Below are 24493 nucleotides of genomic sequence, written 5' to 3'. Positions count from 1 at the left end.
CACACAAGTGGAAATAAGAGATGAAAAATTAAAAAAAAAATAATTCGGTCTGTTAAATTTTTTTAAGGAGTAATTTAATATTGAAAATACACATCAGCAAATATTGTTGCAGTAATAGATTTATTATAATATTTATTATTTGAATTACTCAAACGGATATTCAATATTTAAAAAAAAACAGCTGCTTGAAGGTTTTATTACTCACGTTCCGGAATCAAAAGGGGTTTGTTGCTTTGAATTTTTAATTAAAATTTTATAATTTTGGACGTCAATAGAGTTAAAAGTGTTTTCGTGAGAAATCTTAGAGTTCCTTGAGAATTCTTTATTTGGATGTACCTAAATTTATGATTATTTTATTTTAATTTGGATGGTGACTAAAATTCTTAATAAAAAAATATTATTGTTTTCTATTTTATTTTAAAATTTTTAAAAACATTTTAAGAAATAAATGAAAATAGAAATAAAAAAAATCTTTTTAAAAAATAAAAAAATAATTATTAAAAATTTAAAATAAATTTTTAAAATTTAAAATAAAATAAAATTTATTTAATAATTAATTAATTTAATTTAATTAAAATTAATTTTAAGTTTAATTAATTAATAAAAAATATTAATTTAAAAAATAATAATAACATAACATTAATAAATATGAAAGTTTTTTTTTATAACTTTGAGTTATTTAAATTATTTTTACACAAAAAAGTCTTTATTTTTTAAATTTCTCAAATTTTTACGAATAAAAAAAATGTTTTATTTCGCCACTAGTTTCGAACGTTGTTCATCGTCAGGCAAAGTGCGAAAGTCTGAGGAATTTTAAAAATAAAGAATTTTTTTGTGTAATTTAAAAAGATTTCTTGCATTTGAAATAAAAAAAAATATTTTGTGTAAATTGTTGTTATTTATTTTTTTACATAACATATTTAAATAATTTTTATTTAAATATTTTTTTTTATTTATTTAATTTTAATTTAAATTTTTATTATATATATATATATAATTAATTTATTTTTTTTTAATTATTTTGATTTAAATTTATTATAAAATTGTGAAAAAGTGTGACATTTTTTAGCAAAACAAAAATGTTCTTTAACAAAATAGACCCATATTTTATCTTATCTTCTCTTCAAATATAAAAAAAAAACAGTTTATTTATTTTTCACACTTTGTTGTGATAAATTTTTGTATTGCAGAGTCTGCAATGCAGACTAAAAAAAATATTCAGTCCTTTTTATTTTCATTTGCAGTAAACACAAAAAATTCTATTTTTTTTGTTTTTAAAAAAAGGGGAAAAAATTAATTTCTTAGATCTTGAAAGACATTCGACTTAGGAAAATTCGATTTTAAGCTTTAAAAAAGGAGAATTTGCAAACAGAGGATTTGAATAATAATTGCGTAAACCTTAAATTTAAAGCTTTTTCAGTAGAAATTTAATTATGACGTTAACTAATATTAATTAATCCCAGTCTTAGAAACAAAAGTGCCAAAACAGGATGATATGTTGTGATTGCAAATCGTAAGCATATATTGGAAGTTAGGTGATAAGACGCTTTTACGCTCCAGCACACATTAATTTATTGTTCTAAAATGTCCAAAATCAGTATTGATATAAAATAATTCCATTAAACAATAGAAATGGTCCGATTACTTCACTTAACAACATAATATAAGCTCTTATTTTCGTGTGAAGATAAGAAAAGCATTTAGCAGAAAACCACAAGGAAATTTTCTGAGCTCAAAATATCCAAATTTGATCTTGTTCAAACAAAATGTTACAATTTTAGCAATTTTTGCATAAAAGTGCTCCTTTTATGAATTTTCAAATCTTTAATAAATAAAATTGTTGATTTTCATTGTAATTTTTTTTATTATTGTTGCTCACGTGATCACATAATTAATAAATTTTATTTTAAATCATTCAGAAAGATGTTTAAACTTTATTTACTTTGATGAAAACCAAATTCTTGTCGTTCGTTATTTAAACAAAAAAAAAAAATAAATAAAATCCGTTCTCATATATTAAATTATTTAAATTGAACGAATAATTTTTTTTCTGTTTTGGTAATATAAAATACATTGTTGTTATCGTTCAGAGTTGCTAACTATTAAAAATATCAACAAATAGTTACAAATAAATAAATAAAAAATAATCTAAAAAGGAAATATTTATATTTATATTAAAATTATTTTTATCATTACGTAACTTTATATTGATGATAAGAATTTGCAATCATAGACGGAGCAAAAAAAAAAAAATAATTGGCATAATTTTTTTTTTTTATTTTTTCTGATATTTTATTAATAATTTTTAATGATTTTCTACAAAGTTAAATTTTTTTGAATTTTTTTTCTTCCAAATTTTAGGTATTTTTTAAAAATTAAAAATTTGACCTTTGAATGACCTTCAAAAATGTTTTAAAGTCAAGGAATAAATTTCGATTTTTTGTCGTTGTAATTTTTTCAAATTTTTCAGAGAACCAAAAAATAACCCTTTTATCGTCCAAATTTTGATTTTTGACAAATTTTACATTTTCACAAAAAATTTGCCCTAAAATCGAAAAACTTTTCTTTCCATCCCTGACTGCAGGCCAATTTTACATCGCAATACTGTTCAAACACACTTTTTTTGTTTGTATTTCTCGTTCTCCATTCAATCGCAAATTAACGCATTTCCGTACTGCAATTTGCATTTTGTGTGCGCTGCATGTCCAACAGACATTTTCTCGTGTTACTAACTACCCGTAATTCCCCCGAGGTAACGATCATCAAATTACCCAACATTAGCTGGCATTGTCGAGTCGTTGTCCGCAGGCTCTTTTTACATCATCAAGCCTTCACACGGAGCAAAAACTTTGTGATTTATGTTCCAATTTAAAATTTATGTCGCAACATGTGTTCATCGTCGTCGATGATGATGATTTGGCGAACGAAAAATCATAAAAAATGTACTTATAATCGCATCGAACGTTTTTTTCCTACTCCAAAAAAAAAGGAGAAAAAAAACGAAGAAAAAGATGTCATCAAAAATACGATAAAATATGTGACTGTTTGATATGCATTGGAGTTTTGATCTTGAATGATGTCAAAAAAAGAAAAAAATGTCGAGAAAACGTGCATATTTTACAAAAAAAATCCTTTGGACAAGAAACATGATGTTATGAAGGTTTTTTTTAACGAAAAAAATTATTTATCGATAAATGACGACGATTTTATGAGGTGTCAACAACAACAGCCAGTTATGTTGTAAAATCTACCTGGAGGCATAAAAAAGGCACAAAATTCTAAAAAAATATTTTTTTATTGCTTTCATCTCCTTTTTCTCTGTGTTGCGTGTTTCTTTTGATAAATTTGATGACTTTTGAATTGAGTGAGTTTTATTTAGTGTGTTATTAAAAAAAAATAAATAAAAAGAGAGAAAATGGAAAATCAAAGTGAATTCGTGCTGAAATGTGGCTGCAACTGAGTATGTTAAGTAAATAATAAGAAAAAAATTTGTATGAAATGCGCAAATAATGAAATGAGACTCACGGCAAAAGCTTTCAAGAAAATGCTTGCTTTGATGTTCAGTTCGCTAAAAGCTTTTTATCGAACGGAAATGATGAAAGGTGAGATTTTTTATGGAATGTAAAGTGAAATTTGGGAAAAATTGAGTGATTTTCAAAAAAATAAAAATTTAAATTAAACAAAAATTAAAAAAAAATTAAAACGCTAAACTTTGAATAAAAAAAAATAATTTTAATTTTTTTAGTTTATTTTTTGAATTATTTTATTTTAAATAATTAATTTAATAAATTTGTTTAATTTAATTTAATTTAATTTTATTAATTTATTTAAAAATTTTAATGAATTATTTTAAATTAAATTATTTTTTTAAATTTAATTTATTAAATAAATTAAAAATTTTTTAAATTTTAATTTAATTAAATAAAAAAAATTAAAACTAAATAAAATTTAACTTTTAATTTTATTTTGCTAATTTTTAATAATTTAAAAAAAATATTTTCTTATTTTTTTACAAAAAGAGACAAAAAATCCTTTAAAATTTTTAAATTAGACAAAAAAAAAATAGTTAAAACTAAAAATTTTCTCCTAATTTTGTAATTTTCTTCACTTAATGATTTTTTTATAAAATTTAATCGCATGAAAAAAAAACAGAAAATGCAATTTCATGCATTAATTCTCCATTTAACGAGTTAATAGTTTAATTACGTCTTCAAATTGCTCGCATTTTAATTATTTTCTTTCCTTTTCTCACTATTTTACTGACAACCGAATGTCCAAACGATCACAAATCCCCATTATTTCCAGTTTTACAACTAACCATAAATTCTCATTTAAGATTATTACACCTTTATCGGTTTGCCCTATATCCATATTTCAATAGAGAAAGCTCTAGTCCCGGAGAAAAATGACCAATTCAGATTTTTTTTTCTCTCTCATTCCTTCCATTTCACTTTACTTTTCATCCCACATTGGATATTCATCCATTTTGAACGTGATTTAAATAAATTCATGATTTTCCTGCCATAGTCACATCGCACAGAAGTTGCTCAAGTGAAAATGCATTCGAGCACAGAGTTTATGCTGAAAATGATGTAGATGGGATTAAAAGTGCACCAAATGCAGGAGCAGTGCTCTATGAATTTTTAAGTATGCAATTAACTTGCTTATTTCAATCCGAAAGCCTTATTTTTATGTCTTTACTCCGTTTTATGCGGTGATGCCGGGGTTTGTCTATTTGTGTCTGTGTGGCATGTTTAAAGTTGTTAAAGCTGCCAGAATTTACGTTTATGGAGATATGTTTGCATTAATTACGATGCATTTGCAGTTAAATTTGCGGGAAAAGTTGTTTTACTTGGAAAATGGGATGACGGAGTGATTGCTTTGCGGGATGAAATTATTTTAAAACGATAAAAAAAGTTTATTTTAAAAGCTAAGGTTCATTCAGCAACGAAAATGTTCGTTTCTTGAACTTAAAGATTCATTTCAGAAGCTAAAGGTTCATTTCGAGAGCTAAGAATTCATTTTGAAAACTAAAAAGTTCATTTCAAGAGCTAAGAATTCATTTGAAGAACTAAAAAGTTCATTTCAAGAGCTAAGAATTCATTTTGAGAGGTAAAAAGTTCATTTTAAGACCTGAAATTTCATTTCAAGAGTTTATTTCAAAAACTAAAAAGTTCATTTCAAGAGCTGAAAATTCATTTTAAGAGCTAAAAAGTTCATTTTAAGAGCTAAATGTTCATTTTGAGAGCTAAAAATTCATTTTGAGAACTAAAAAGTTCATTTTAAGAGCTAAAGGTTCATTTTGAGAGCTAAAAAGTTCATTTCAAGAGCTAAGAATTCATTTTGAGAGCTAAAAAGTTCATTTCAAGAGCTAAGAATTCATTTGAAGAACTAAAAAGTTCATTTCAAGAGCTAAAAAGTTCATTTCAAGAGCTAAAAAGTTCATTTCAAGAGCTAAAAATTCATTTTGAGAGCTAAAAAGTTCATTTCAAGAGCTGAAAATTCATTTTGAGAACTAAAAAGTTCATTTCAAGAGCTAAGAACTGAAAAGTTCATTTTAAAAGCCAAAGGTTCATTTTGAGAGCTGAAAAGTTCATTTCAAGAGCTAAAAAGTTCATTTTAAGAGCCAAAGGTTCATTTCGAGAGCTAAAAAGTTTATTTCAAGAACTAACAATTCATTTCGAGAATTAATATGTTCATCTAAAAAGCTTTTACTATTTAAACAGCCTGTCTTAGATCAATATTTTCTCACAAATTTTCGTAATATTTGAACTCCTTTTGAATAATCGGATATTTGAATTCTGAATATTTACTTTTGACATCACTATTTAGACAAAATTTGCAATTCATCCTATAGAGGGCGCTTCCATCAAATGATCTCTTTGTGCACGCTGGGTACAATGGAGGTTAATTGAATTGCGTTACGAAAATATTTGAACAACAACCACACAAATTTATTTACTGCAATGCTGCAAAACGAACGAACACTGATGATGAACTCATGCCCCGATGAATATTTGAATAACTTGTTCATGTCAAATAATTATGTTAAAACCATGTTATCATAATAAAATACACAACTTTTCATCTGATGCGTTGAGGCGAACACACAAACACACAAATTTCTCATCACACCATCGGGCAACTACTCTATGGACATTTTGATGTTTTCATTTTGAGCCAAACAACGACACAACACAACATCAACGAATGAAGCGTTAAACAAGTTGTTGTATGTCATGCAATGTTTTTACGGAAGAACGATAATGAATGGGAATGAGAAATGTTTTGCTAAAACATCAATTAATGTGCGACTTGTTTGTACAACATCTCTCGTGGTAAGTGGCTTATATTTTGTGACACGAGTAACAAATTTTCTTTTATTTTGTCCATCCATTGAACCAAATTCTTTGTCTGCGATATCGATGAAAGGAAGCCTTGATCCATTCGTTGTAGAAAGCGACTCGAACAAAGATACTTGGTTTGTTTTTAACGCCACAAGCGCCGCCAGAAACGATTCCCACAAGTTTTTTCTCGCCATCACTCGAGTCAAGTTGAACAAAGGGCGATCCAGAATCGCCGGAACACGTCACTCGATCGCCATCTAGTGTCCCAGCGCAAAAAGTTTTGTCCATCAGGGCTGGATTTCGCCATAATGCGATACAAACTTTTTCCGGATGAATCGGAAGGAAGGCCGAATGAAGTACCGAGGGATATTCAGGATTTATTGTATCAGTAATGGAACCCCAGCCAGAAATTTTTCCTTTTCCCACGGGATACAAATTCATAGCAGGTAACTTTATCACTTTAACAAAATCATTCAACTCGAATGCCTTATCAACTTTCAGCAAAGCGATATCATCAGCACCAACTCCGCCGTCATAGTCTTCGTGCATGTGAAACATAACGACATTCCTTCGTTGACCTGTTACATGCGCCATTCGTAAGTCATAGACGCCAGCAAAAACCGAAATTTCTAAATAATTGGCATGATAACAATGTGCCGCTGTTAACAGCCAACTATCTTCGATCAGGGCGCCGCCACAATGGTAATTTCCATTCAGATGCAGAGATATTTGGTAGGGAAATTGATGACGTGAGACTTTGTCGCCACCAATGATGCGAGTGTTTGAGAAGTAAGCAGCTGTTTCGCGGAAATTTTGAAGTAAATTAATGCAATAAATGACTAAGACGACTTTTAATTGCATTGTGAGCAATGAAACGACTGAGATGTGATTCGAGGAAGCAGGAAAAAAATCTTTTGATAACAAATGTAACGTATGTAAGTATACTGTTTGAGATTGTGTTGATTTTAAATACATTTTAAGATAAATCTGACACTGATTGATTCGTAAACGAGATTAGAAGAGCAAATGTTCATCAGTCTTTGTAGGAAAAAGCATCACTAATGAAGAATTACAAACAATTAGCTCAAAGTTGTTTGTAAGAATTTGTGTTTTTAGTTGAGAAAAGTTTAACATCTTGCATTTTATTTCAGATCACAGAATTGTCAATGGGAAATTGATTTAAAAACACTTGGTAATGAGTTTACAAATAGGGTAAGTATTTTAACGTGAAATTTCAAAATATTTACATTTGATATGATTTTGCAGGTCTTTTTAGTTCAACTTTTTAGTTTATTCAGACGTTCAACCATATTTGCTGAGAAGCGGAAACGAACTGAGGTTGCCCCCAATGAGATCAGCATTCGCACAGAATTGTTTATTTTACAAGGGAGTAAATTTGTTGAATGACATGATGCGTAACGGACTCAATATCGAAGTGAACTATGTGAATTTCAAAAAAGCCACGCGCGAATTTGTGAAAACCAGATTTCGATCTCACTGAGACACTGAAAACAAACATCATCCAATAGAATGAACCAGCACAACAATTGTCAGTCACATCACCCGATTTCATCGAAAAAAATATTGCATGATATTTTTAGTTAGTTAGGCCTAAACTAACCGAAAAACCCTAAGTTCAAAATTCTAGAAGGAGATTTTGAGATTTTAGACATTTTTTTACTGGATTTGGGGGTTTTCAAGTACCTCTTTGACATACCCTATGTCACTAAAAATGCATAGAAACCCTGAAGGATAGAAACACTGAAGTTCGTTGTACAATTTTAAATTTAGGTTTTTTTGGGCTACTTTAGGTTTAACCAAGCTTGTATAATCTAGATCAATGATCTAAGAATCAAATCAAAAATCAAATCACGATCTGATCTACTTTGCATGCATCAGATCAAATCACAAAAGGTTTTTGATCTGATTTGTAAATTTAATCAAAAAAAATTTCAACCCTTAACTTTTTACCACATTTCGAACAAAAAATGCGGTATTAAACTCGACTTTTTTGATTTGATACGATCTTAAAATTGATTTAAATCAAAATTAGATCAGATCAAATCCAAGAAAAATCCACAAAAAATTGAACCAAAAAATTTTCTTAACAATTTTTAATTCGATCTGATCTAATTTTGATTTAAATCAATTTTTAGATCATATCAAATCAAAAAAAAAAAAATAAGGGTCGACATTTTTTGATTAGATTTGCAAATCAAATCTTAAGATGATCAGTCGCCTCAAAAAGATCTAATCATTTTTTGATTTTGATCTAGATTATACAAGTCTGGGCTTAACTAACACAAAACCATCAAAAAATCTCATGCCATTTATTTTTCGATGAAATGCTGAAACCGGGTAATGTGTAGTCCAATACGTTAAAAATTTGACTAAACTAAATACAAATTAGTAGCAAGCACCGATAGAGACACAAAAAATCGTAATCTATACAGATTTGTGAAAATAACTTATTCAGCTTTCAATTTCTCAGAAACACGTAGAAACATGAAAATATCAGAAAAAATATCTGAAAAAAATTAAGTTTTAAACAACTTCTTATTCAAAACGAATGTGACATTATCTTCAGCGATTTAAAACTTAAGACACGGAACTTACCTGGTTGACAGAAGCACCGAAAACCATCCTCCTGATCGACGCAAATGCCATGAACACAAGGTGACGACTCACACTCGTTCAGGTTATGTTGACACAATGGTCCGGTAAAGCCAGGAACACATTCACATCTGCAGAGAAAAAAGACATAAAATTTTTTCCCCATATTAAATCACTTTCATTTTTTTTGTGCTATTTAAAAAATGAAAGTAAAAGTTTCTAACTGAGTCGGTTTCACACAAAAACTCACCTGAAATGCGTTGAATTACCCACACAAGTACCGCCATTCATGCACTGCGATGGATTACATGGGTCTGTTTCAAATTGACAATTTTTACCGGTGTATCCTTTTGTTTTTTCCGTGTTTTATTTATTTATTCATTAGTGATGGCATTTTTTTTATGTATAAAATAAATAGGTTCGCACATAGAAAAAAAAAAGAGAAAAAAAACGCTTAATTGCAGCAATCAAGATAACTCTCGTTTGTGTCGTCGTACGCATGGAGCGGCATATAAAACGTCTCGTCATGGACGTCAGGGGATGCTACTCGTGCGGTGATGGCAACAAAAAAAATTGTGTAGAGCACAAAATTAATTGCTGGATAAACGATTTTGTGTGCGAGTGTGTGTTGGTGAAAATTCTTTCAACTAATTAGTTTTATACCGCTTTTTTCTCCGTAGCAGAATAAAATCAAAAAACCTTTTCAAAGGGATTTTTTTTTGTGCTGGCGAGAGAATTTTTAATTTCATCCCTTTGTAAAAAAAAAAAAATATCGTAATTTTATTTGGAAAAAAATCCGAATAAAGGCGAATTAATTGAGTGTTAAATTGAACATTGATGAAAATTTTTGCACAATCTAAACCGAAAAAGCCGCGTGTGGCACATGCCACAAAAATTACCGCCCGACAAATATCTTTGTTCGGTATCGGGTTTGATTTTGTGCGATAAAATAGAGAAAGAATTTTCCCATTTTATGCGCGGTTAGATAAATTAAAAGATTCCACAACCCCATCGAGGATCGAATGATATAGAGACGAATTTAATATTAAAATTTTCGCAATAAATATCTGCTGCCCGAAGGTAAATTGAATGAATCTCGACTAAATAGAAATCATGTTTGTGGTTTTTAGATACAATTTAATTGCGGAGGTCGTGTCTAACACACCTTTTTTCCGGTGCATGTGCGTGCATAATGTGAACGGATACACATTTTAAAATTCAAAATCCCCCGGAATTAAATTGCTTTTTCAATTAAATTTTCATCTGGTGCTCACTTACCGTACGGGCACAAGCACTGATAAGAGTTGCCTTCGTGTCCCTGCGACAAATCCACGCAGATGCCGTTATTCGTGCACGGACTCGGTGTACAAGCGTCAATTTCCTCGCAATGGGATCCGGAGAAGCCGCTGCAACATTGGCACTCGTAACCCTCCATGGATTTGTTCGAGTAACAGATTCCTTTGCCCGAGCAGTCGGCATTCTCTCCGCAATTGTCAGACTTCACGGTGACCTTCAAACGGACGCATTGCTGTCCCCACAACTCGGAAACCACTGAAAATATTCGAGAAATAGACGAGGTTGTTATTTGTCACACATAAACGCCACAAAGGCATAAAATATTTATTGATTATTAAATTTTTCGGAGTATACGACATTTTAACGACCGGATACAGAAAACGACTCAAACTCGTGTGCCACGTAGATATAGGTTGCGTTGGCAGATTGATGAAAAGCCATTTTAGAATGCAGGTCATGAAAATTTAACGGATGAGGATGTTTGATTAATAGACCGGCTTTAAACAACTTTTGCGTGTGTGTGATAGTTGAATTGTGGAAATTTAGTGTCTCGCATTTTAAAGTATTTGAATGAATGACAAACGACAAAAATTCATTCGAAAAAAAATATTTTTCTGTACATTTTTTAAAAAAAAGTATTTTTTAATTTTTTAAATTTTTTACAAAAATAAAAAAATCTTGATTTAAATAGATATTTTTATTGTTCAGAAAAAAAAAATTTTTTTGAAATATTTTTTTTAAAAAATTAAAGTTTAAAAAAAAAATAAAAGAATATAATAAAAAAAATAAAGTAAAATAAATTTTAAAAAATGACGAAAAAATGTCAAAAATTAATTTAATGCATTTTTTTTTTGAATTGTAGATCTACAATTTTTTTTAATTAATATTATTTTTGTTTTTTTTTTTATTTTATTTAAATTAATTAATTTTTAATTTTATTTAAATTAATTAATTTTTATTTTTTTATTTTATAAAAATTTAAATTAATTAATTTTTAATTTTTTTGTATTAACTTTTTTTTAATTTTTTTAATAATTAAAATTGATTTTTTTTATTTAATTTATAAAAAAAAATAAAATTTAAATTTAATTTTAAAAAAAAATTTCTAAAAAAATTTCTTAAAAAAATAATGTTCACTTAAACATTTAATGGCAATTAAGAAAAAATTAATGATTTATTTTACATATTTTATTTTTATTTTGTATATTTTTTTGGTCATAAAGAAAATAATGATAGACAAAAAATTAATTTAAAATATATAACTAAAAATAATTATATGGAATTTTTATTTTTAGAAAAAAAAATTAATTTTGAAAAATAAAAAAAAATTATAAACAACAATTTACACATTTTAATAAGTTAAATTATTTAATTAATTAAATTTGATAAAATGAATTAAAATATATTTTTTTTAAATTAATTTTTTATTTTTTTTTACTTATTTTTTTTTAATTTTAAATTAAATTAATTAACTATAAAAATTTATCATTTTTAATTTATTAAATTTTAAGCATTTTTTTTAAATTTAATTTAATTTATTTTCAGGAGCTCGATTGATTTTGGCAGATGCGAAACCAAATTTTCCACACTTTCAAATTTGGGAAAAGATTTTATGTTCCTCATCACCGACATTAATGTCATGCTTGATTCAATTAAGATTTAAGAGCCAGCTAATGTCTCGTTTTGCTAAATATCCGGAACGTAATCGATTGAACATTATTCAATTTTTTTTTCGGTTCAAGGACGTTTCACCGAAATCTTTTTGTGAACGAGGAAGAATAGACGAAATGAAGCAGCTATCTGCAGACAACGTAAGCCAACCAACGTAATTTGTGGTTCTATTCATCAACATTAATTGTTTTTTAAATGCTTTGTGGGCAAAATTCTTGCTTCACTTGTTTTTTTTTTGTGTGTGGGCCTCTGATGAAGTGAAGAAGTGGCAAAATGTTAATTTAGACGAAAAAGAAAGAATTTTCTACTGCAAAAAGTAACAAAAATGGACTAAACCGCTTTTTAAGTCGGAGTTAAATAGAAAAAAAATTTTTTTTTTGTGGAAATGAGTTTCAGTCTTAAAAAGATACAAAACGAGAACAAAAACGATAATGAGGGATGAATGACTTTCAAATCTCTTCCAACAACCCGAAACCGCAACGTATTTATTTACCACCCGTTTTTTTTTCATTCACATTTTTTTCCGTGCTTGATAAATAAAAAACAAATAAAAAAGGTTGTTTTGCATGCAAAAAAAAAAAATTACGAGAGGGAAAAAATTGCCAGACATTAATTTAGATCACTCACCAATCAGGAAATTAACACCTTCCGTCAGATCCTTGTCGTAAAGTGTAACCAACTTTTTGCCATCTACCACTAACGGAGTGATATCCAGGAGTTCGCCTTCGGTAATGTCGCAATGCTCATGTCCGGGCCGCGTTACTTGATAAACGCTCGCTGCAGGAGTGTGATGCATGTCATTGTTGGCACTGAAAAAAAAAATAAAAAAAAATTAGAAAAAATTGTCGAACAAAAATTTTTCATGTTTGCTGATGAAGCAAAAAAAAAAGCTCACATGATGAAAATGATTAATGATGTGTGGAAATTTTTTATTCATACCAAGATTTTTTTTTTTGCACAGACATTAAACGTGAGTTGACTGAAATTCCCGCATCACATGAGAAGCGGATCAATAAGAAGCGATCGAGATTCACCCCAATTAACACCCTTTTCTGCACGTCTCGTTCCGCAGTTTCGTTCCGTGCCGTTAATACATAAATAAAGAGCTCGAGATTACATTAATTTCCTTTCCGTTTCATTCATTTTCTTTTGAATATTCGTTCTTCCACCCGCACCCGCATTTTTTTTTCGTCTTTTTTCTTGAGAAGCTTAACGTTATTTATATTATTATCTTGATAGCATCATTAGGCACAAAATACAGGCAGGCTCGACGCATCATCAACAGAAATCATGTTTCATTTCCGTTTACTTTTTTATTTTGGCAATTTGGTAGCAACCATGAGGGTCGGATTAATTTTGCAGACGAAGAAGGAGAAAAATTATGAGAACAGCAAAAAAAAAAAAAATTCGAGAGTATTTACGCGTGAAAAGTAGCAGACAAGACAGACACTGCTGTGGGGGCAAATCGAGGCGGAAAAACATGGAAGGCAGTGAATGTGGGATTGTTTGTTGTTGTGAAAGATGAGGAAAAATGCGTGGGTCTTTGTTATTGATATTTTTCGTTAAAAATATTATTTAGTGAAGGATTGAAGGTTTTATTGGGGGTTTTTAGGAAAATTCGATTTTAAAGATTTTTCAAGTTAATTTTTTTAATTTTAAAATTCCAGAAAAAAATAAAATAAACAATAAAATTTAAAAAATTTAAATTAATAATTTAATTAAATTTAAAAAATTTAAATTAAAATTCAGAAATAATTACTAAATTAATTTTTATAGTCAAGATGGTATCAAATTTATATTATTTTTTTATTAATATTTAGTTTTGTTTTTTATTTTGTGTAAAGTTTTTTTATTTTAATTTTTTTTTATTTTAATTTTTTTATTAATTTTTTTTTAAATTTTAACTAAACTCAAATTGAAAAGTAGACAAAAATTTTTTTTTTGTAATTTATAAATTTAACTTTTTTTTATTAGACAAAAGAAATAAAATAATTTTTATTTACATAAATAAAATAATAAAAGAAAAATTTTAATATATTAATTAAATTTAAATTTAAAAATAAATTATTTTAATTATTCAAATAATTTAATTTAAATTAAAAAAAAAATAAAAAAAATCAAAATAATTTAAAATTAATCAAATCCTAAAATTTGTAAATGAAAAATTATAAAAAAATAATTAGTTTTATTTAATATTTAAATATCTATTTTAATTTTTTTTATTTTGTAAAAAATTATTTATTTTAATTTTTTTTATATTATATTTTTTCTGAATTTAATTTTTAAGATTTTAACTGAACTTAAATTTTAACTGGAAATTACAATTAGAAAGTAGAGAAAAAATATTATTTTATTTAATTAATTATTTTTTTTAAGTTAGACAGAAAAAAGTTATTATTTTTTTTAAAATAAAATTAATAAAAAAATATTTAAATAATTTTAACTTTGAATGCTTAAGTTTTTTTTATTTAATAAAATTTAATTAATTAATGATTTTATTTATTCAAATATTTTAATTTAAATTTAAAAAATCTAAAAAAATTAAAATAAATTCAAAACAATTTAAAATTTTTAAATCCTGAAATATTCAGTTAAAAAATTATAAACTAATAATAATATCAAATTTTTATATTTTTTTAAAAATTCAATATCAAATTTTCTTAAAATTTATTATTTTGCTAAAAAAATACTTTTTTTTACTAAAAATGTTGCAATAAATGCTTCATTAGAAAAAAATAAAATAAACAACCAGAATTTTCTCTCGTTTCTAATTAACCACCGATCCAACTTGATTCCAACTCAATTCAATAATCCGCAATCTGCATCGTTAAGCTTTTGGTTGACTTTTTCCCTGTACGCTACATGTCTCTTCACATCTCGAAGGGATTAATTTGCTTTCTTCATGACATCGACAGATATTTGCTTAATTCCTTTTCCTCCACACACAACCATGACGTTCACTGTCTCTATGTGCAAAAATTCAATAATCAACGCAATTTTTCTGTCTCTCTCGTCGTCGCTTAGTTACTACTTCACATAGCTTTTAAGAGCATCACAAGCATCTCGCAAATGGAAAACAAACGAGCAAAATAATGGAAGCAATAGAAAAACAACCGACGCAGACAACAAATGAGATCCCGCTAGTTACCGAGAAAAACGGGAAAGTTAATGAAAGAAAATCCGTATAATTAATTTTGATTAGAGTTAATAAATTTTTATTGCAATGATATGGTTTTGACTGCTTCTTTCTCCGTTTCTCGGTGCGATTTGTTGCGATGCGATAGAAAACCTGGAAATATTTTTAAATTAAAATCGCGAAACTATTTTACATCAAAAATTCGTTCGCATGACAGAAAGTAACAGCAGCACTCTAATTAGAAATATAATTTCCCCCCGCGAAATTCGTTCAATTCCATAGTTGTAGTAATAATTGCAAATTATTTAAATTATTTTCGACTCAAATTAGGATTTTGGAAGTGACGTGTGTGTTTCTAATCGAAATTTGACACAATTTATGCAAATATGTTTCTGTCAGTTTCTGCGGAGAAACAAGAATTCGAGAGTTTTGTTTGTCTTTGTCGCGAAAATTTGCTAAAATAATGGAAATAATGAAATCAAGTCAGAGTAGTTCTGTTGCCGTTTGTGACTGTGACAGACATTTGCGAGTGATTTTAAGACAAAAAAGCAGAATTAATTATGAAATTAAAATATTTAAACGATGCTGCTGCTTTCTTGTTGCTGTTTATTAAAATTTGTCTTGAATTAATTTAATTTTTGTTCTGTTCGTGGAATTGCGCGGTGAGAAAATTTATAGTTTATTTACACATTTTTGAGGAAAAGTGCAATTAAAAGTAGGAAATTTGATAAAATTTTAAAAAATTAATGAGATTTAAATTCAAATTTTTAAAAAATTATTCCTTCAGTCTTAAAATTAGAAAAAAAAATTTAATGAAAAGTTTTGATAAAATTTGATAATTAAAAAAAAAAAATTCTGCAAAAAAAAAAAAAATTAAAATCATAAAATTCAGTAAAAAAAAATTTAAAATTTATTTTTTTTAAATTTTTTAAGCTTTTAATTTTTATTAAAATTTTAAAAATTATTTTCTTTAAATAATTATTTAAAATTTAATTATTTAATAAATATTTTTTTTAATTTGGTAAAAAATACTCAATCTATTTCTAACCGAATTTAAAAAAAATTATCGTTACCCGTAGATTTCGTTCTACGTACTCGTTAAAATTTTTACTCTTGAAACTATGCAATTAATTTGAATTAAAAAAAATGTATAAATATTTTGCCGCTGTCACTCAAAGTTACTCAGAGTCACTCAAAGGTATCTCACAAGTCACTCAGATATAGAGTTTTTCTCAATTTTTCACGAAATTTTCCAATAACTGTTCTAATTTTTCTATTCCAAAACCTTTTTTAAGCTAAACCTGAAATGCTTCAAAAAACTCGGAAAGGATTTTTGAAGCAGAATTTGCGTGAATGCATTTTTAAAATTGTATGGATTTTGAGTTTCAGTTTTATCCATATAAAATTTTTTATTATAATTTTTTTTAATTTTTTTTTGTTGATTTTTTAAGCTGATGATATCATTTTTTGCACTTTTGGATTACCCAAAACCTTTTCACTTATAAAACATTAATTACAAGAGGATCAAAAAAAATTTTTTTAAATCTTTCATTAAAAATTCTCAAACAAAAAAATCATTTCATGATCTCCAAATAAATAAAACTCACATTCATAAAACATTTCATCATCATCATGTGTGTCCAAAAGTGTGTCAAATTACAAAAAATGCTGACTTTCATCAAATAAACAATAAATCCTTTCCTCGTTCCACATCTCGCACAAAATTATCTTCCAATTAAATGTGTTATCGCACCAAAACCATTGCATTCATTCGTCAGCACTATCATTAAGTGACGAGTGTCCGAGACGACAACTTTTCGCTGAGACATCAAAATGTGAGTTCGCCGAGTGTGTGACATTTCTTCTTCATTTGTATTTTGGACAATCATCGGCGGTGACAAGAACGAGTTTTGTGCATGTTTCGAGATAACACAGAGACAATATTTTAGTATAAACAAGGGATTACGTTGTGGCTTTTTTCGTATCATGATTTCATATCTTTCCTCTCCTAATGAATGGATTCTATTTATTTTCAAATTCTCTGTGTGTTCTGGCATGTTTCGGGCTTAGAGAAGATTAAAATGAACAAACCGAGAGAGAGCAAGAGATGCAAATTATTAATGATGATAATCCAAGAAAATATTCACAGTAAATTCTCAAAATTCAAACTTTTCTCGGAAAAAAAAACTAAAATAATCCAGAGGAAAATTCGGAATTGTCGGAACAACTCGAAACGTGTCGTCGCATTTTTAATAAAGTGCATGACGACAAGGACGACAGTGTCCTGGAAAAATACTTTAACTTTGTGTTTTTTATCGTGCTTAGTGGAAATGTTAACTATTTTAAGGCTATGGGAGCTTAAAAATAAAACCATTCAAATTTTCATAGGATTTTTTAAGTTTATATTTTTTTCAATTTTTTTAAAGTTTTTATTTAAATTTTTTAATATTTTTTTTAAATTGAATAAAATAGCTTTTAAAGTTAAAAAATATTTTTTTATTTAATAAAAATTTTAATAAAATAAAATTAAAAAAAAATCGAGAAATAAAAAATGGAAAAAAATTGGAGGGCTTGATCTTTAACCCACAAATGTTTTTTTTTAATTTTTTATTTCTTGATTTTTTTTATTTTATTTTATTATTTATTTATTTATTTATTATTAATTATTAAATTTTTTAAAATTTTTATTAAATAAAAAAGTATTTTTTAAATTTTCAAAAAAAAAAAAAAATAAATAAAATTTTCTTATAAAAAATTTGAAGCCCTTATTTTTTTTAAATGCATAGCTTGAAAAAAGTCTAAATTTAAAAATAAAAATCTCCTGATTATCATAATTTTTTTTAGATTTTTTTTTTATTTTTTTCTCATTTCTTTTCAAATATTTTTAATTTTTGGAATTTTATTTGAGTTTTAATTTTTGGGAAATTATTTTTAAATTATTTTAAACTTTTTTTTAAAATTTTTAAAATTAATTATTTTTTAAAATTTTTAAAATTTAATTTTTTAAAATTTTTTAAAATTTTTTTAAAATTTTTTTTTTTAATTTTTAAAATTTTATTTAAAAAAAAATTTAAATTATTTTTAGGTTTTCTTAAAAAATTTCCTATGAAAATTTATTTTTTTTATTTTTAAACCCTCATAGCCTTAAAAAATCCCATTTTATTCCACGAGGCCTTCGCAGTCGTTGCACGCGAGATAAAAATATTTGCCTCATTGGATTATGGATCAGGTGTTTCTTCTCATCATTAATGTACTCGTCGTCGTCGTTTGTTGTTGTTGTTGTTGTCTTGCCTTCGTACAAACTATCCTTATTTTCTTGCCTAGTCACGTTTCACGTTTCGTTTTTTTTTCGATTTTCTTGTTGTTGCTGCTCCCGATATTATTTCGCATTACCTTTTGTATCATCATTATGTGTTGTAGTTTGTGCGGTGAGAGAGCAGAAGACCCGTAAAAAGGAGATAAGAGCAGTCATTTTGTTGCCGCTTTCTGTAAATGAATGTGTTCAAAGACTTTCCACGATGTGCGCATTGCCGTAAATAACGGAAAAAAAGTAATCCCGAGGAACGGTGTCAGGACTTGTCACATGTTTGTTAACCATTTGCCAATGAGATGTAAGGAAAAATGGAATTTTCCGCAATTTTGTCTTCATGTGTTTTCATGTTATGTGACAGGTGAAGGTAAATTAACGAAAAAATGGGGAGGTAAAACTAAAAAAAATGTTTTGTTTTCTAAATTTTCATGATTTTTCTGAATTTTTGAAGTTTTTAGCATTTTTTTATAATTCAAGTTAAAAAAATTCTTTTATATTAGGTAATTTTTACTAATTTTCAATAAAAATATAAAATTTAAATTTTTATAAATTATTTTTTAATTTTTTAATTTATTTTAATTATTTAATTAATTAATTTTTTTTAATTAAATTAAACTTAAATTTTTAATTACATTTTTTAATTAATTTTACTTTTCATTAAATTTTTTTTTTCAACTATAGTTATTTGGATCCAAGGTTAAAAATAAAATTCAAACTGACTTTAAAATTAAAAAATTAAATTGAATATTTAAAATTTTTTATAGGTAATTTAATTTTTCAGAAATTCCGAAAAACTTGAAAAAATCGAAAATTCAGAAAACCTTCAAATGACCTTCAGGTAACCTTCAATGTTTGTTAAATATTAATTGAGATTAATTATTTATTAAAAAATAAAAAAAAATCGTAAAAAGCTAAGAAAAATTTTAAAACGTTGGATATTATTTTTGAAATTTTTAACTATTATTTTTTTTTGTAAGATTTTAATGGTAGAGCCAAATCTACGGGTCCATTATTTTATTTTATTTTAATTTTTTATTATTTTTTTCTTTTTCAGCTTTAAAATTAATAAAAAATATTTCATACAAGAGATGAAACCAAAATTTTTTTGCACCAAACTTTTTTTTTTGTATTGATCGACCTACATTTGCTTGTTTGTCTCTTATTTTTTATCGTTAAAAAAATTATTATTTTTATTCGTTATTTCACGTTTTCCTTTAAAAAGAATTCGCTTTAACACGATTATATGCAATGCAGTGCACTTCAGCAGCGACATTCTAACAAATTTTAGAATAAAAATCTGCTCCAACGTATTTTTATTGCATTTCAAGCACGTAGAAATTCTGTCACGACAACTTTCGTCCTGCAATCAGTTGCACAAACTCCTTAAACGAGCGTCGTTTTGTTTATCAATATTTTCAAAGTTTTTAAATAAAAAGGATTTTCATGTATTTCTTATCGAAAAAACCCGTCGTTCTTCCTTGAAGCAATCAAAACATTTTCATTTCACACGAGTTTCGAGACACACACATGCAAATTTTTTTTATTCTATTATTCCATATTTAAATTTGCCTCTTTTTTCCGTAGGTAAACTGCCAGATTTGGAATTACTGTGAGCAGTATATACGAAAAATGCGATACAATAAATAAACAACACACACAAAATTGTAAACATTTATAACAAGGCATATTTACATTGAGAAAATCCCAAATCAACTTCAATTGAGTTTCAAGTAGTCGGGTAAATATTAAATTTTGCTTTGGCAAATGTTTATTCAGTAAGCTCTTTGGAGATTTTGCCTTCTCGCTCGCACTTGCTGGGGTGCTACGGGGCCTTCTCAAGTAAATTTGAATTACCAAATTGTGTGAATGAATAATTTATTTATCTTTTTTTGCTACTACTTTTTTTTTTGAGCAAGTCCCTTTTTTATCTTGTCTTGTTTCGGAAAAGGATTGAACATGGAATTTGTGTGGATGAACAAGGGAAACATTTTTTTTGGTGAGTATAAAAAATATAAAAGCGCATTTCATAATTTTAAATAATTTAATATTTTTTTTAATACCTAATTTTAATTTTTTTTAATAATTTAAATTTTTATTATTTTTTTTTAAATTAAGAAAATTAATTAATTTCAATAATTAATTTTTTTTAGATTAATTTATTTAAAAAATAAATAAAAAAATTCTTTTTTTATTTTTTGGAAAATTATTTAATATTAAAATTTCATAAAAAAAATAATTAATTTGTTTATAAAATTATTAAATAAAATTAATTATTAAATATTTAATTTTTATTTAATTAAAATTTTTTTAAAATTTTTTAATTTTTTTTTAAATCTTTAAAATTAGCAATATTTTATTTAATAAAATTTTGAATTAAATTTTTTATGTTAGCTTTTAAAATTAATTTTGAATTTTATTTAAAAAAATATTTTTTAAAAATTGGATTACAATATTTTCATAATTTTTTTAAAATAAATTTATTGAAAATTAAAATGATTTTTAAAAAATCTAATTTTTGATTTTTTTTTATAAATTTGCCTTTAAAAAAATTTCATTAAATAATTTTTATAAATTAAAAAATAAAAATTCTTAAACATTTTCTTTTCTAATTTTAGATGCAACAGACGAATTTCCTTCGAAAAACGAATTTTTTTCCTCACAAAAACTCACACACACGAAAAGGGATAACATTTAACTACGGCTAACTCAACGTTTGAATAAAACATGAAACATCGTCTCATTTCTCGGAAAAAAAAAACGACAAAATATTAATAAAAATGACCATAGACAACTTGTAATAATATCGTAAAATGGCTTGTCATCAGCAGCAGTCTGCAGAAGAGAAAAAGCGACGGAAACATCACTTACCTTCCCTTATTATCCGTGTTACTGTTTTGCGTTGATATCAATTGACTATCATCTATTTCCACTAATAGCAAGTCACCGGACTGAATGTCTGCCGTACTTTCCCACGAAATGGTGGTTGGTGAGCAGTCCAAGCCAGATGGCGAGCAATCTTCCAATTTCTGCAAAAAAAAAGAGAAGAAAAATTGATAAGAAAATATTCTAGAGGATGGTTTGTTGATGAAAGTGTGTTTGATCGTAAAATCTCTGTGTTTTTCGTGTTTTTGTGTCTAAATGGAATGATTAAATGTGTGATGTTTGCAGAAGCTGTTGAGAGATTGAGGTTTGAGGAAAATAAAAATGGAGAGAAGAAGAAGTAAATAAATATTTGTACATTGAGAGGTGAACAAATTGGGGTAATGAGAGAACGTTTTATTACTTTTTAAGTTTTATTTTTGGTTTTTACGATTTTTTGTCATTTGAAATATTTTTAGAAATGAAATTTTTTATTAGCTTTTTATTTTTATTTATTATTATTTTTTTATTTATAAAATTATTTTGATGAACAAAAAATTTGAAATAAAAAAATTTTTCAAAAATAATTTTTTATCATTAATAATTTTTTATATATTTTTTTTTAAATTAATAATTTTTAAGCTTTTCAATTTTTTTACTTTTAAATTTTTGAACCTACAAATTATTATTTTTTAAAATTAAAATTGTTCTTTGTAAGAGTAAATTTTATTTAATTTTATTAAAATTTAAATTAAATTTTTTTATTTAAATAAAAATCTAACATTTTATTTATTTTATCTAAAAAGTATAATAAAATAAAATAAAAATTTATTTAAATATTTTCAATTGTTAAATTTTAATTACAAAAAAAAAATAATTTAATTAATTATTAAATTAATAATTTTAAATTATTTCTAAAAATTTATTTTTAAAAATTTAATTTAAAATTTAATAAAAATTTATTTTAATTATTTTAATTTTTTACTTTAAGTAAAAGTTTTAAATTATCCTTAATTAAATTATATTAATTTAATTTTTTAATAAAATAATTCAATATTTAGATTTTAATTATTATTAAAAAAAAATAAAAAATTTTATTATTTTGTTTTTTTACAATTTTTTTTAAATGGAAAATCCAGACTAAGTCCTATTAAAAATGACAAAAAATGTATTAAATTAAATAAAAATAAAATTTCATCAAAAATTATGACACAACTTGTTAAAATATTGACGCAAAAAGAAACTTCATTAAATTTTGCTCATGAAAAATAAATAATAATTATAATTTAAAAGTTAGGTAAGCGCATTAATTATTATAATTAGGTCACCATGGTTTTCTATTATTATCGTTTTATTTTCATTTTCTATTTTTAGGTTAAATTTGGTCACTAAGCGGCTTCAACAAACAAGGACTAATTCATCAACCTACTCTATTATTATTATTTCGTTGTCACCACTACTAATTAACATTTGATACTCTACCACTAATGATAACTGATGTATTAATTGACGACACTACAAAACGGGATAACTCATGTTACGTGCATCCGCATTTTATTTTTTTTTTTTTGCATAGACACAAAATTGCAATTAAAAATTTTTAATGCAGTTTGCGCCCTCAGACATTGTCGATTAAATTTAATGAGGTCGCATTATTTTTAATCATACTTTCTGCTCCTTTTTTGCTGAAAATGAATTTTTCTTCAGTAATTACTGAAAAATTAATAAAATTTTAAGTAAAAAATTAATTTTTTTAAAGAAGCGATTTTTACATGACCTCATAAGCGGCTTATTCGCAAATAAATTGAAAACCATATGAACTGCAATAATGAATAATTACAGTCCATCGAGCATTTTAATGGCGTCATCATCGTTATTTTATTATTATTTGATTAAAAATTATAATATTTTTGCGTTACAGACACATTACATGCGGAAAGAAAAATAACGCAAATGCACTTAACCATCCATAATACGATTATCGCATTTCCATTGTTTGGTCTCGAAAATTAAAAATAAAAATTATTGAGATCAAATTTCAGTTCAAAATAAATCGAATCACGTGAAATGGACAACCAATTACGGAAATATCAAAAAGAATTTTTTTTTAATAATTTTTTTTTCCTTCTTCCGTGAAAACACGCTTAATTTGAATTCTGTTGTGGTTTAATTAAACGCATGCGAAATTTTATTATTCATTAAATTTCAATTATTTATGTAATTTTACCAGATCGCCAATAACAAACAGAAAATTCGCAGAATAAAAAATTATTATTGTTTGTGGCAAGGAATCATCGCAGAAAAAATAATAATAGCAATAAATGATAATAAAAGCATAAATTGACAACAATGATATTGTTAATAAATGCAAGGAAAAAATTTTTTATTGATGGAAATAATGACAAATAGTGCAGAAGAAAAGTGGGACAAGGGAGAGAGATAAAAACGGAAATAAATGACAAAAAAAAAATATTTTAATATTAAATGGGACAAAAGAAAATGAATCAAAGGATGATTTTCTAGAGTTTAGGGGAAAATAAAAAAAAATATGAGAAATTGCATGTTTTTTTGCAATGTACAATTTGATAGAAAGTTGCCATAGTTGTTTGGGATTATTTAGTTGCTTTTATTGAATTTTGGTTTTTTTCTTTGATTTTTTTTTGTGCATAATTGATATTTCAATATTTATAATTCAGTAAAAAGAAAATTTTTTAATGAAAAAAATTATTCTAAAATATTAAAAAAAAATACTTTTAAGAAAAATATGACCTTTATATAAAAAATATATTTTTTAAAAATATTTTAGTCATAAATATTAAAAAAAATATAATTTAAAGTTTTTTTCCGAAAAATTATAAAAATTAAATTAAAATAAAATTAAATTAAATTAAATTAAAATTAAATTTTTTATTAAAAGTTTTTAGAGAATTCTTATTTTTTTGAAAAAATTCAAGTTTCATAAAAATTTTATATAAAAATAAAATCCAAAAACTTTCTATAAATTAAAAAAAAAATAATATTTATTAAAAAATAATAATACTAAATAAAAAATTTTCAATAAATTTTTAAAATAAAATTTTTAAAAAAAAATTTAAAATTAATATTTTTAAAATATTTTTTTTTATAATTTAACATTAAAAAATAATTTTCAATTGAAAATAAAAAAATGTAATCAAAAATTTCTTAAATTCATGTAAAAAAATAAAAAAATGTTTAAAGAAAATATTAATGAATACCTTAAAAAATTCAAACAAAATTTCA

At 25.5% G+C, this 24493-nt stretch overlaps 2 protein-coding genes across 2 annotated transcripts in view; both read right to left on the bottom strand.

Moving 5' to 3' along the window:
* Window positions 1–24493, bottom strand: part of LOC134829307 (uncharacterized) — a 118712-nt gene that overhangs the window by 5047 nt on the left and 89172 nt on the right. The window contains exons 5-9 of the mRNA XM_063842337.1: window positions 21242–21399; window positions 12555–12736; window positions 10239–10511; window positions 9211–9307; window positions 8964–9091 (exon numbers count right to left, since the gene is read on the bottom strand). Coding sequence (XP_063698407.1) covers window positions 8964–9091; window positions 9211–9307; window positions 10239–10511; window positions 12555–12736; window positions 21242–21399 — 838 coding nt within the window. The remainder of the gene's footprint in view (window positions 1–8963; window positions 9092–9210; window positions 9308–10238; window positions 10512–12554; window positions 12737–21241; window positions 21400–24493) is intronic.
* LOC134831530 (trypsin-3-like) lies at window positions 5949–7211 on the bottom strand. Its single transcript, XM_063845275.1, has one exon. It carries the CDS (start codon window positions 7206–7208, stop codon window positions 6381–6383), a length of 828 nt encoding a protein of 275 aa, XP_063701345.1. The 5' UTR covers window positions 7209–7211; the 3' UTR covers window positions 5949–6380.

This window comes from Culicoides brevitarsis, chromosome 2, assembly GCF_036172545.1.
Source record: "Culicoides brevitarsis isolate CSIRO-B50_1 chromosome 2, AGI_CSIRO_Cbre_v1, whole genome shotgun sequence".
NCBI lineage: Eukaryota > Metazoa > Arthropoda > Insecta > Diptera > Ceratopogonidae > Culicoides > Culicoides brevitarsis.
Note: the sequence above shows the minus strand (reverse complement) of the source record. Positions and strands in the feature narration are given on the sequence as shown.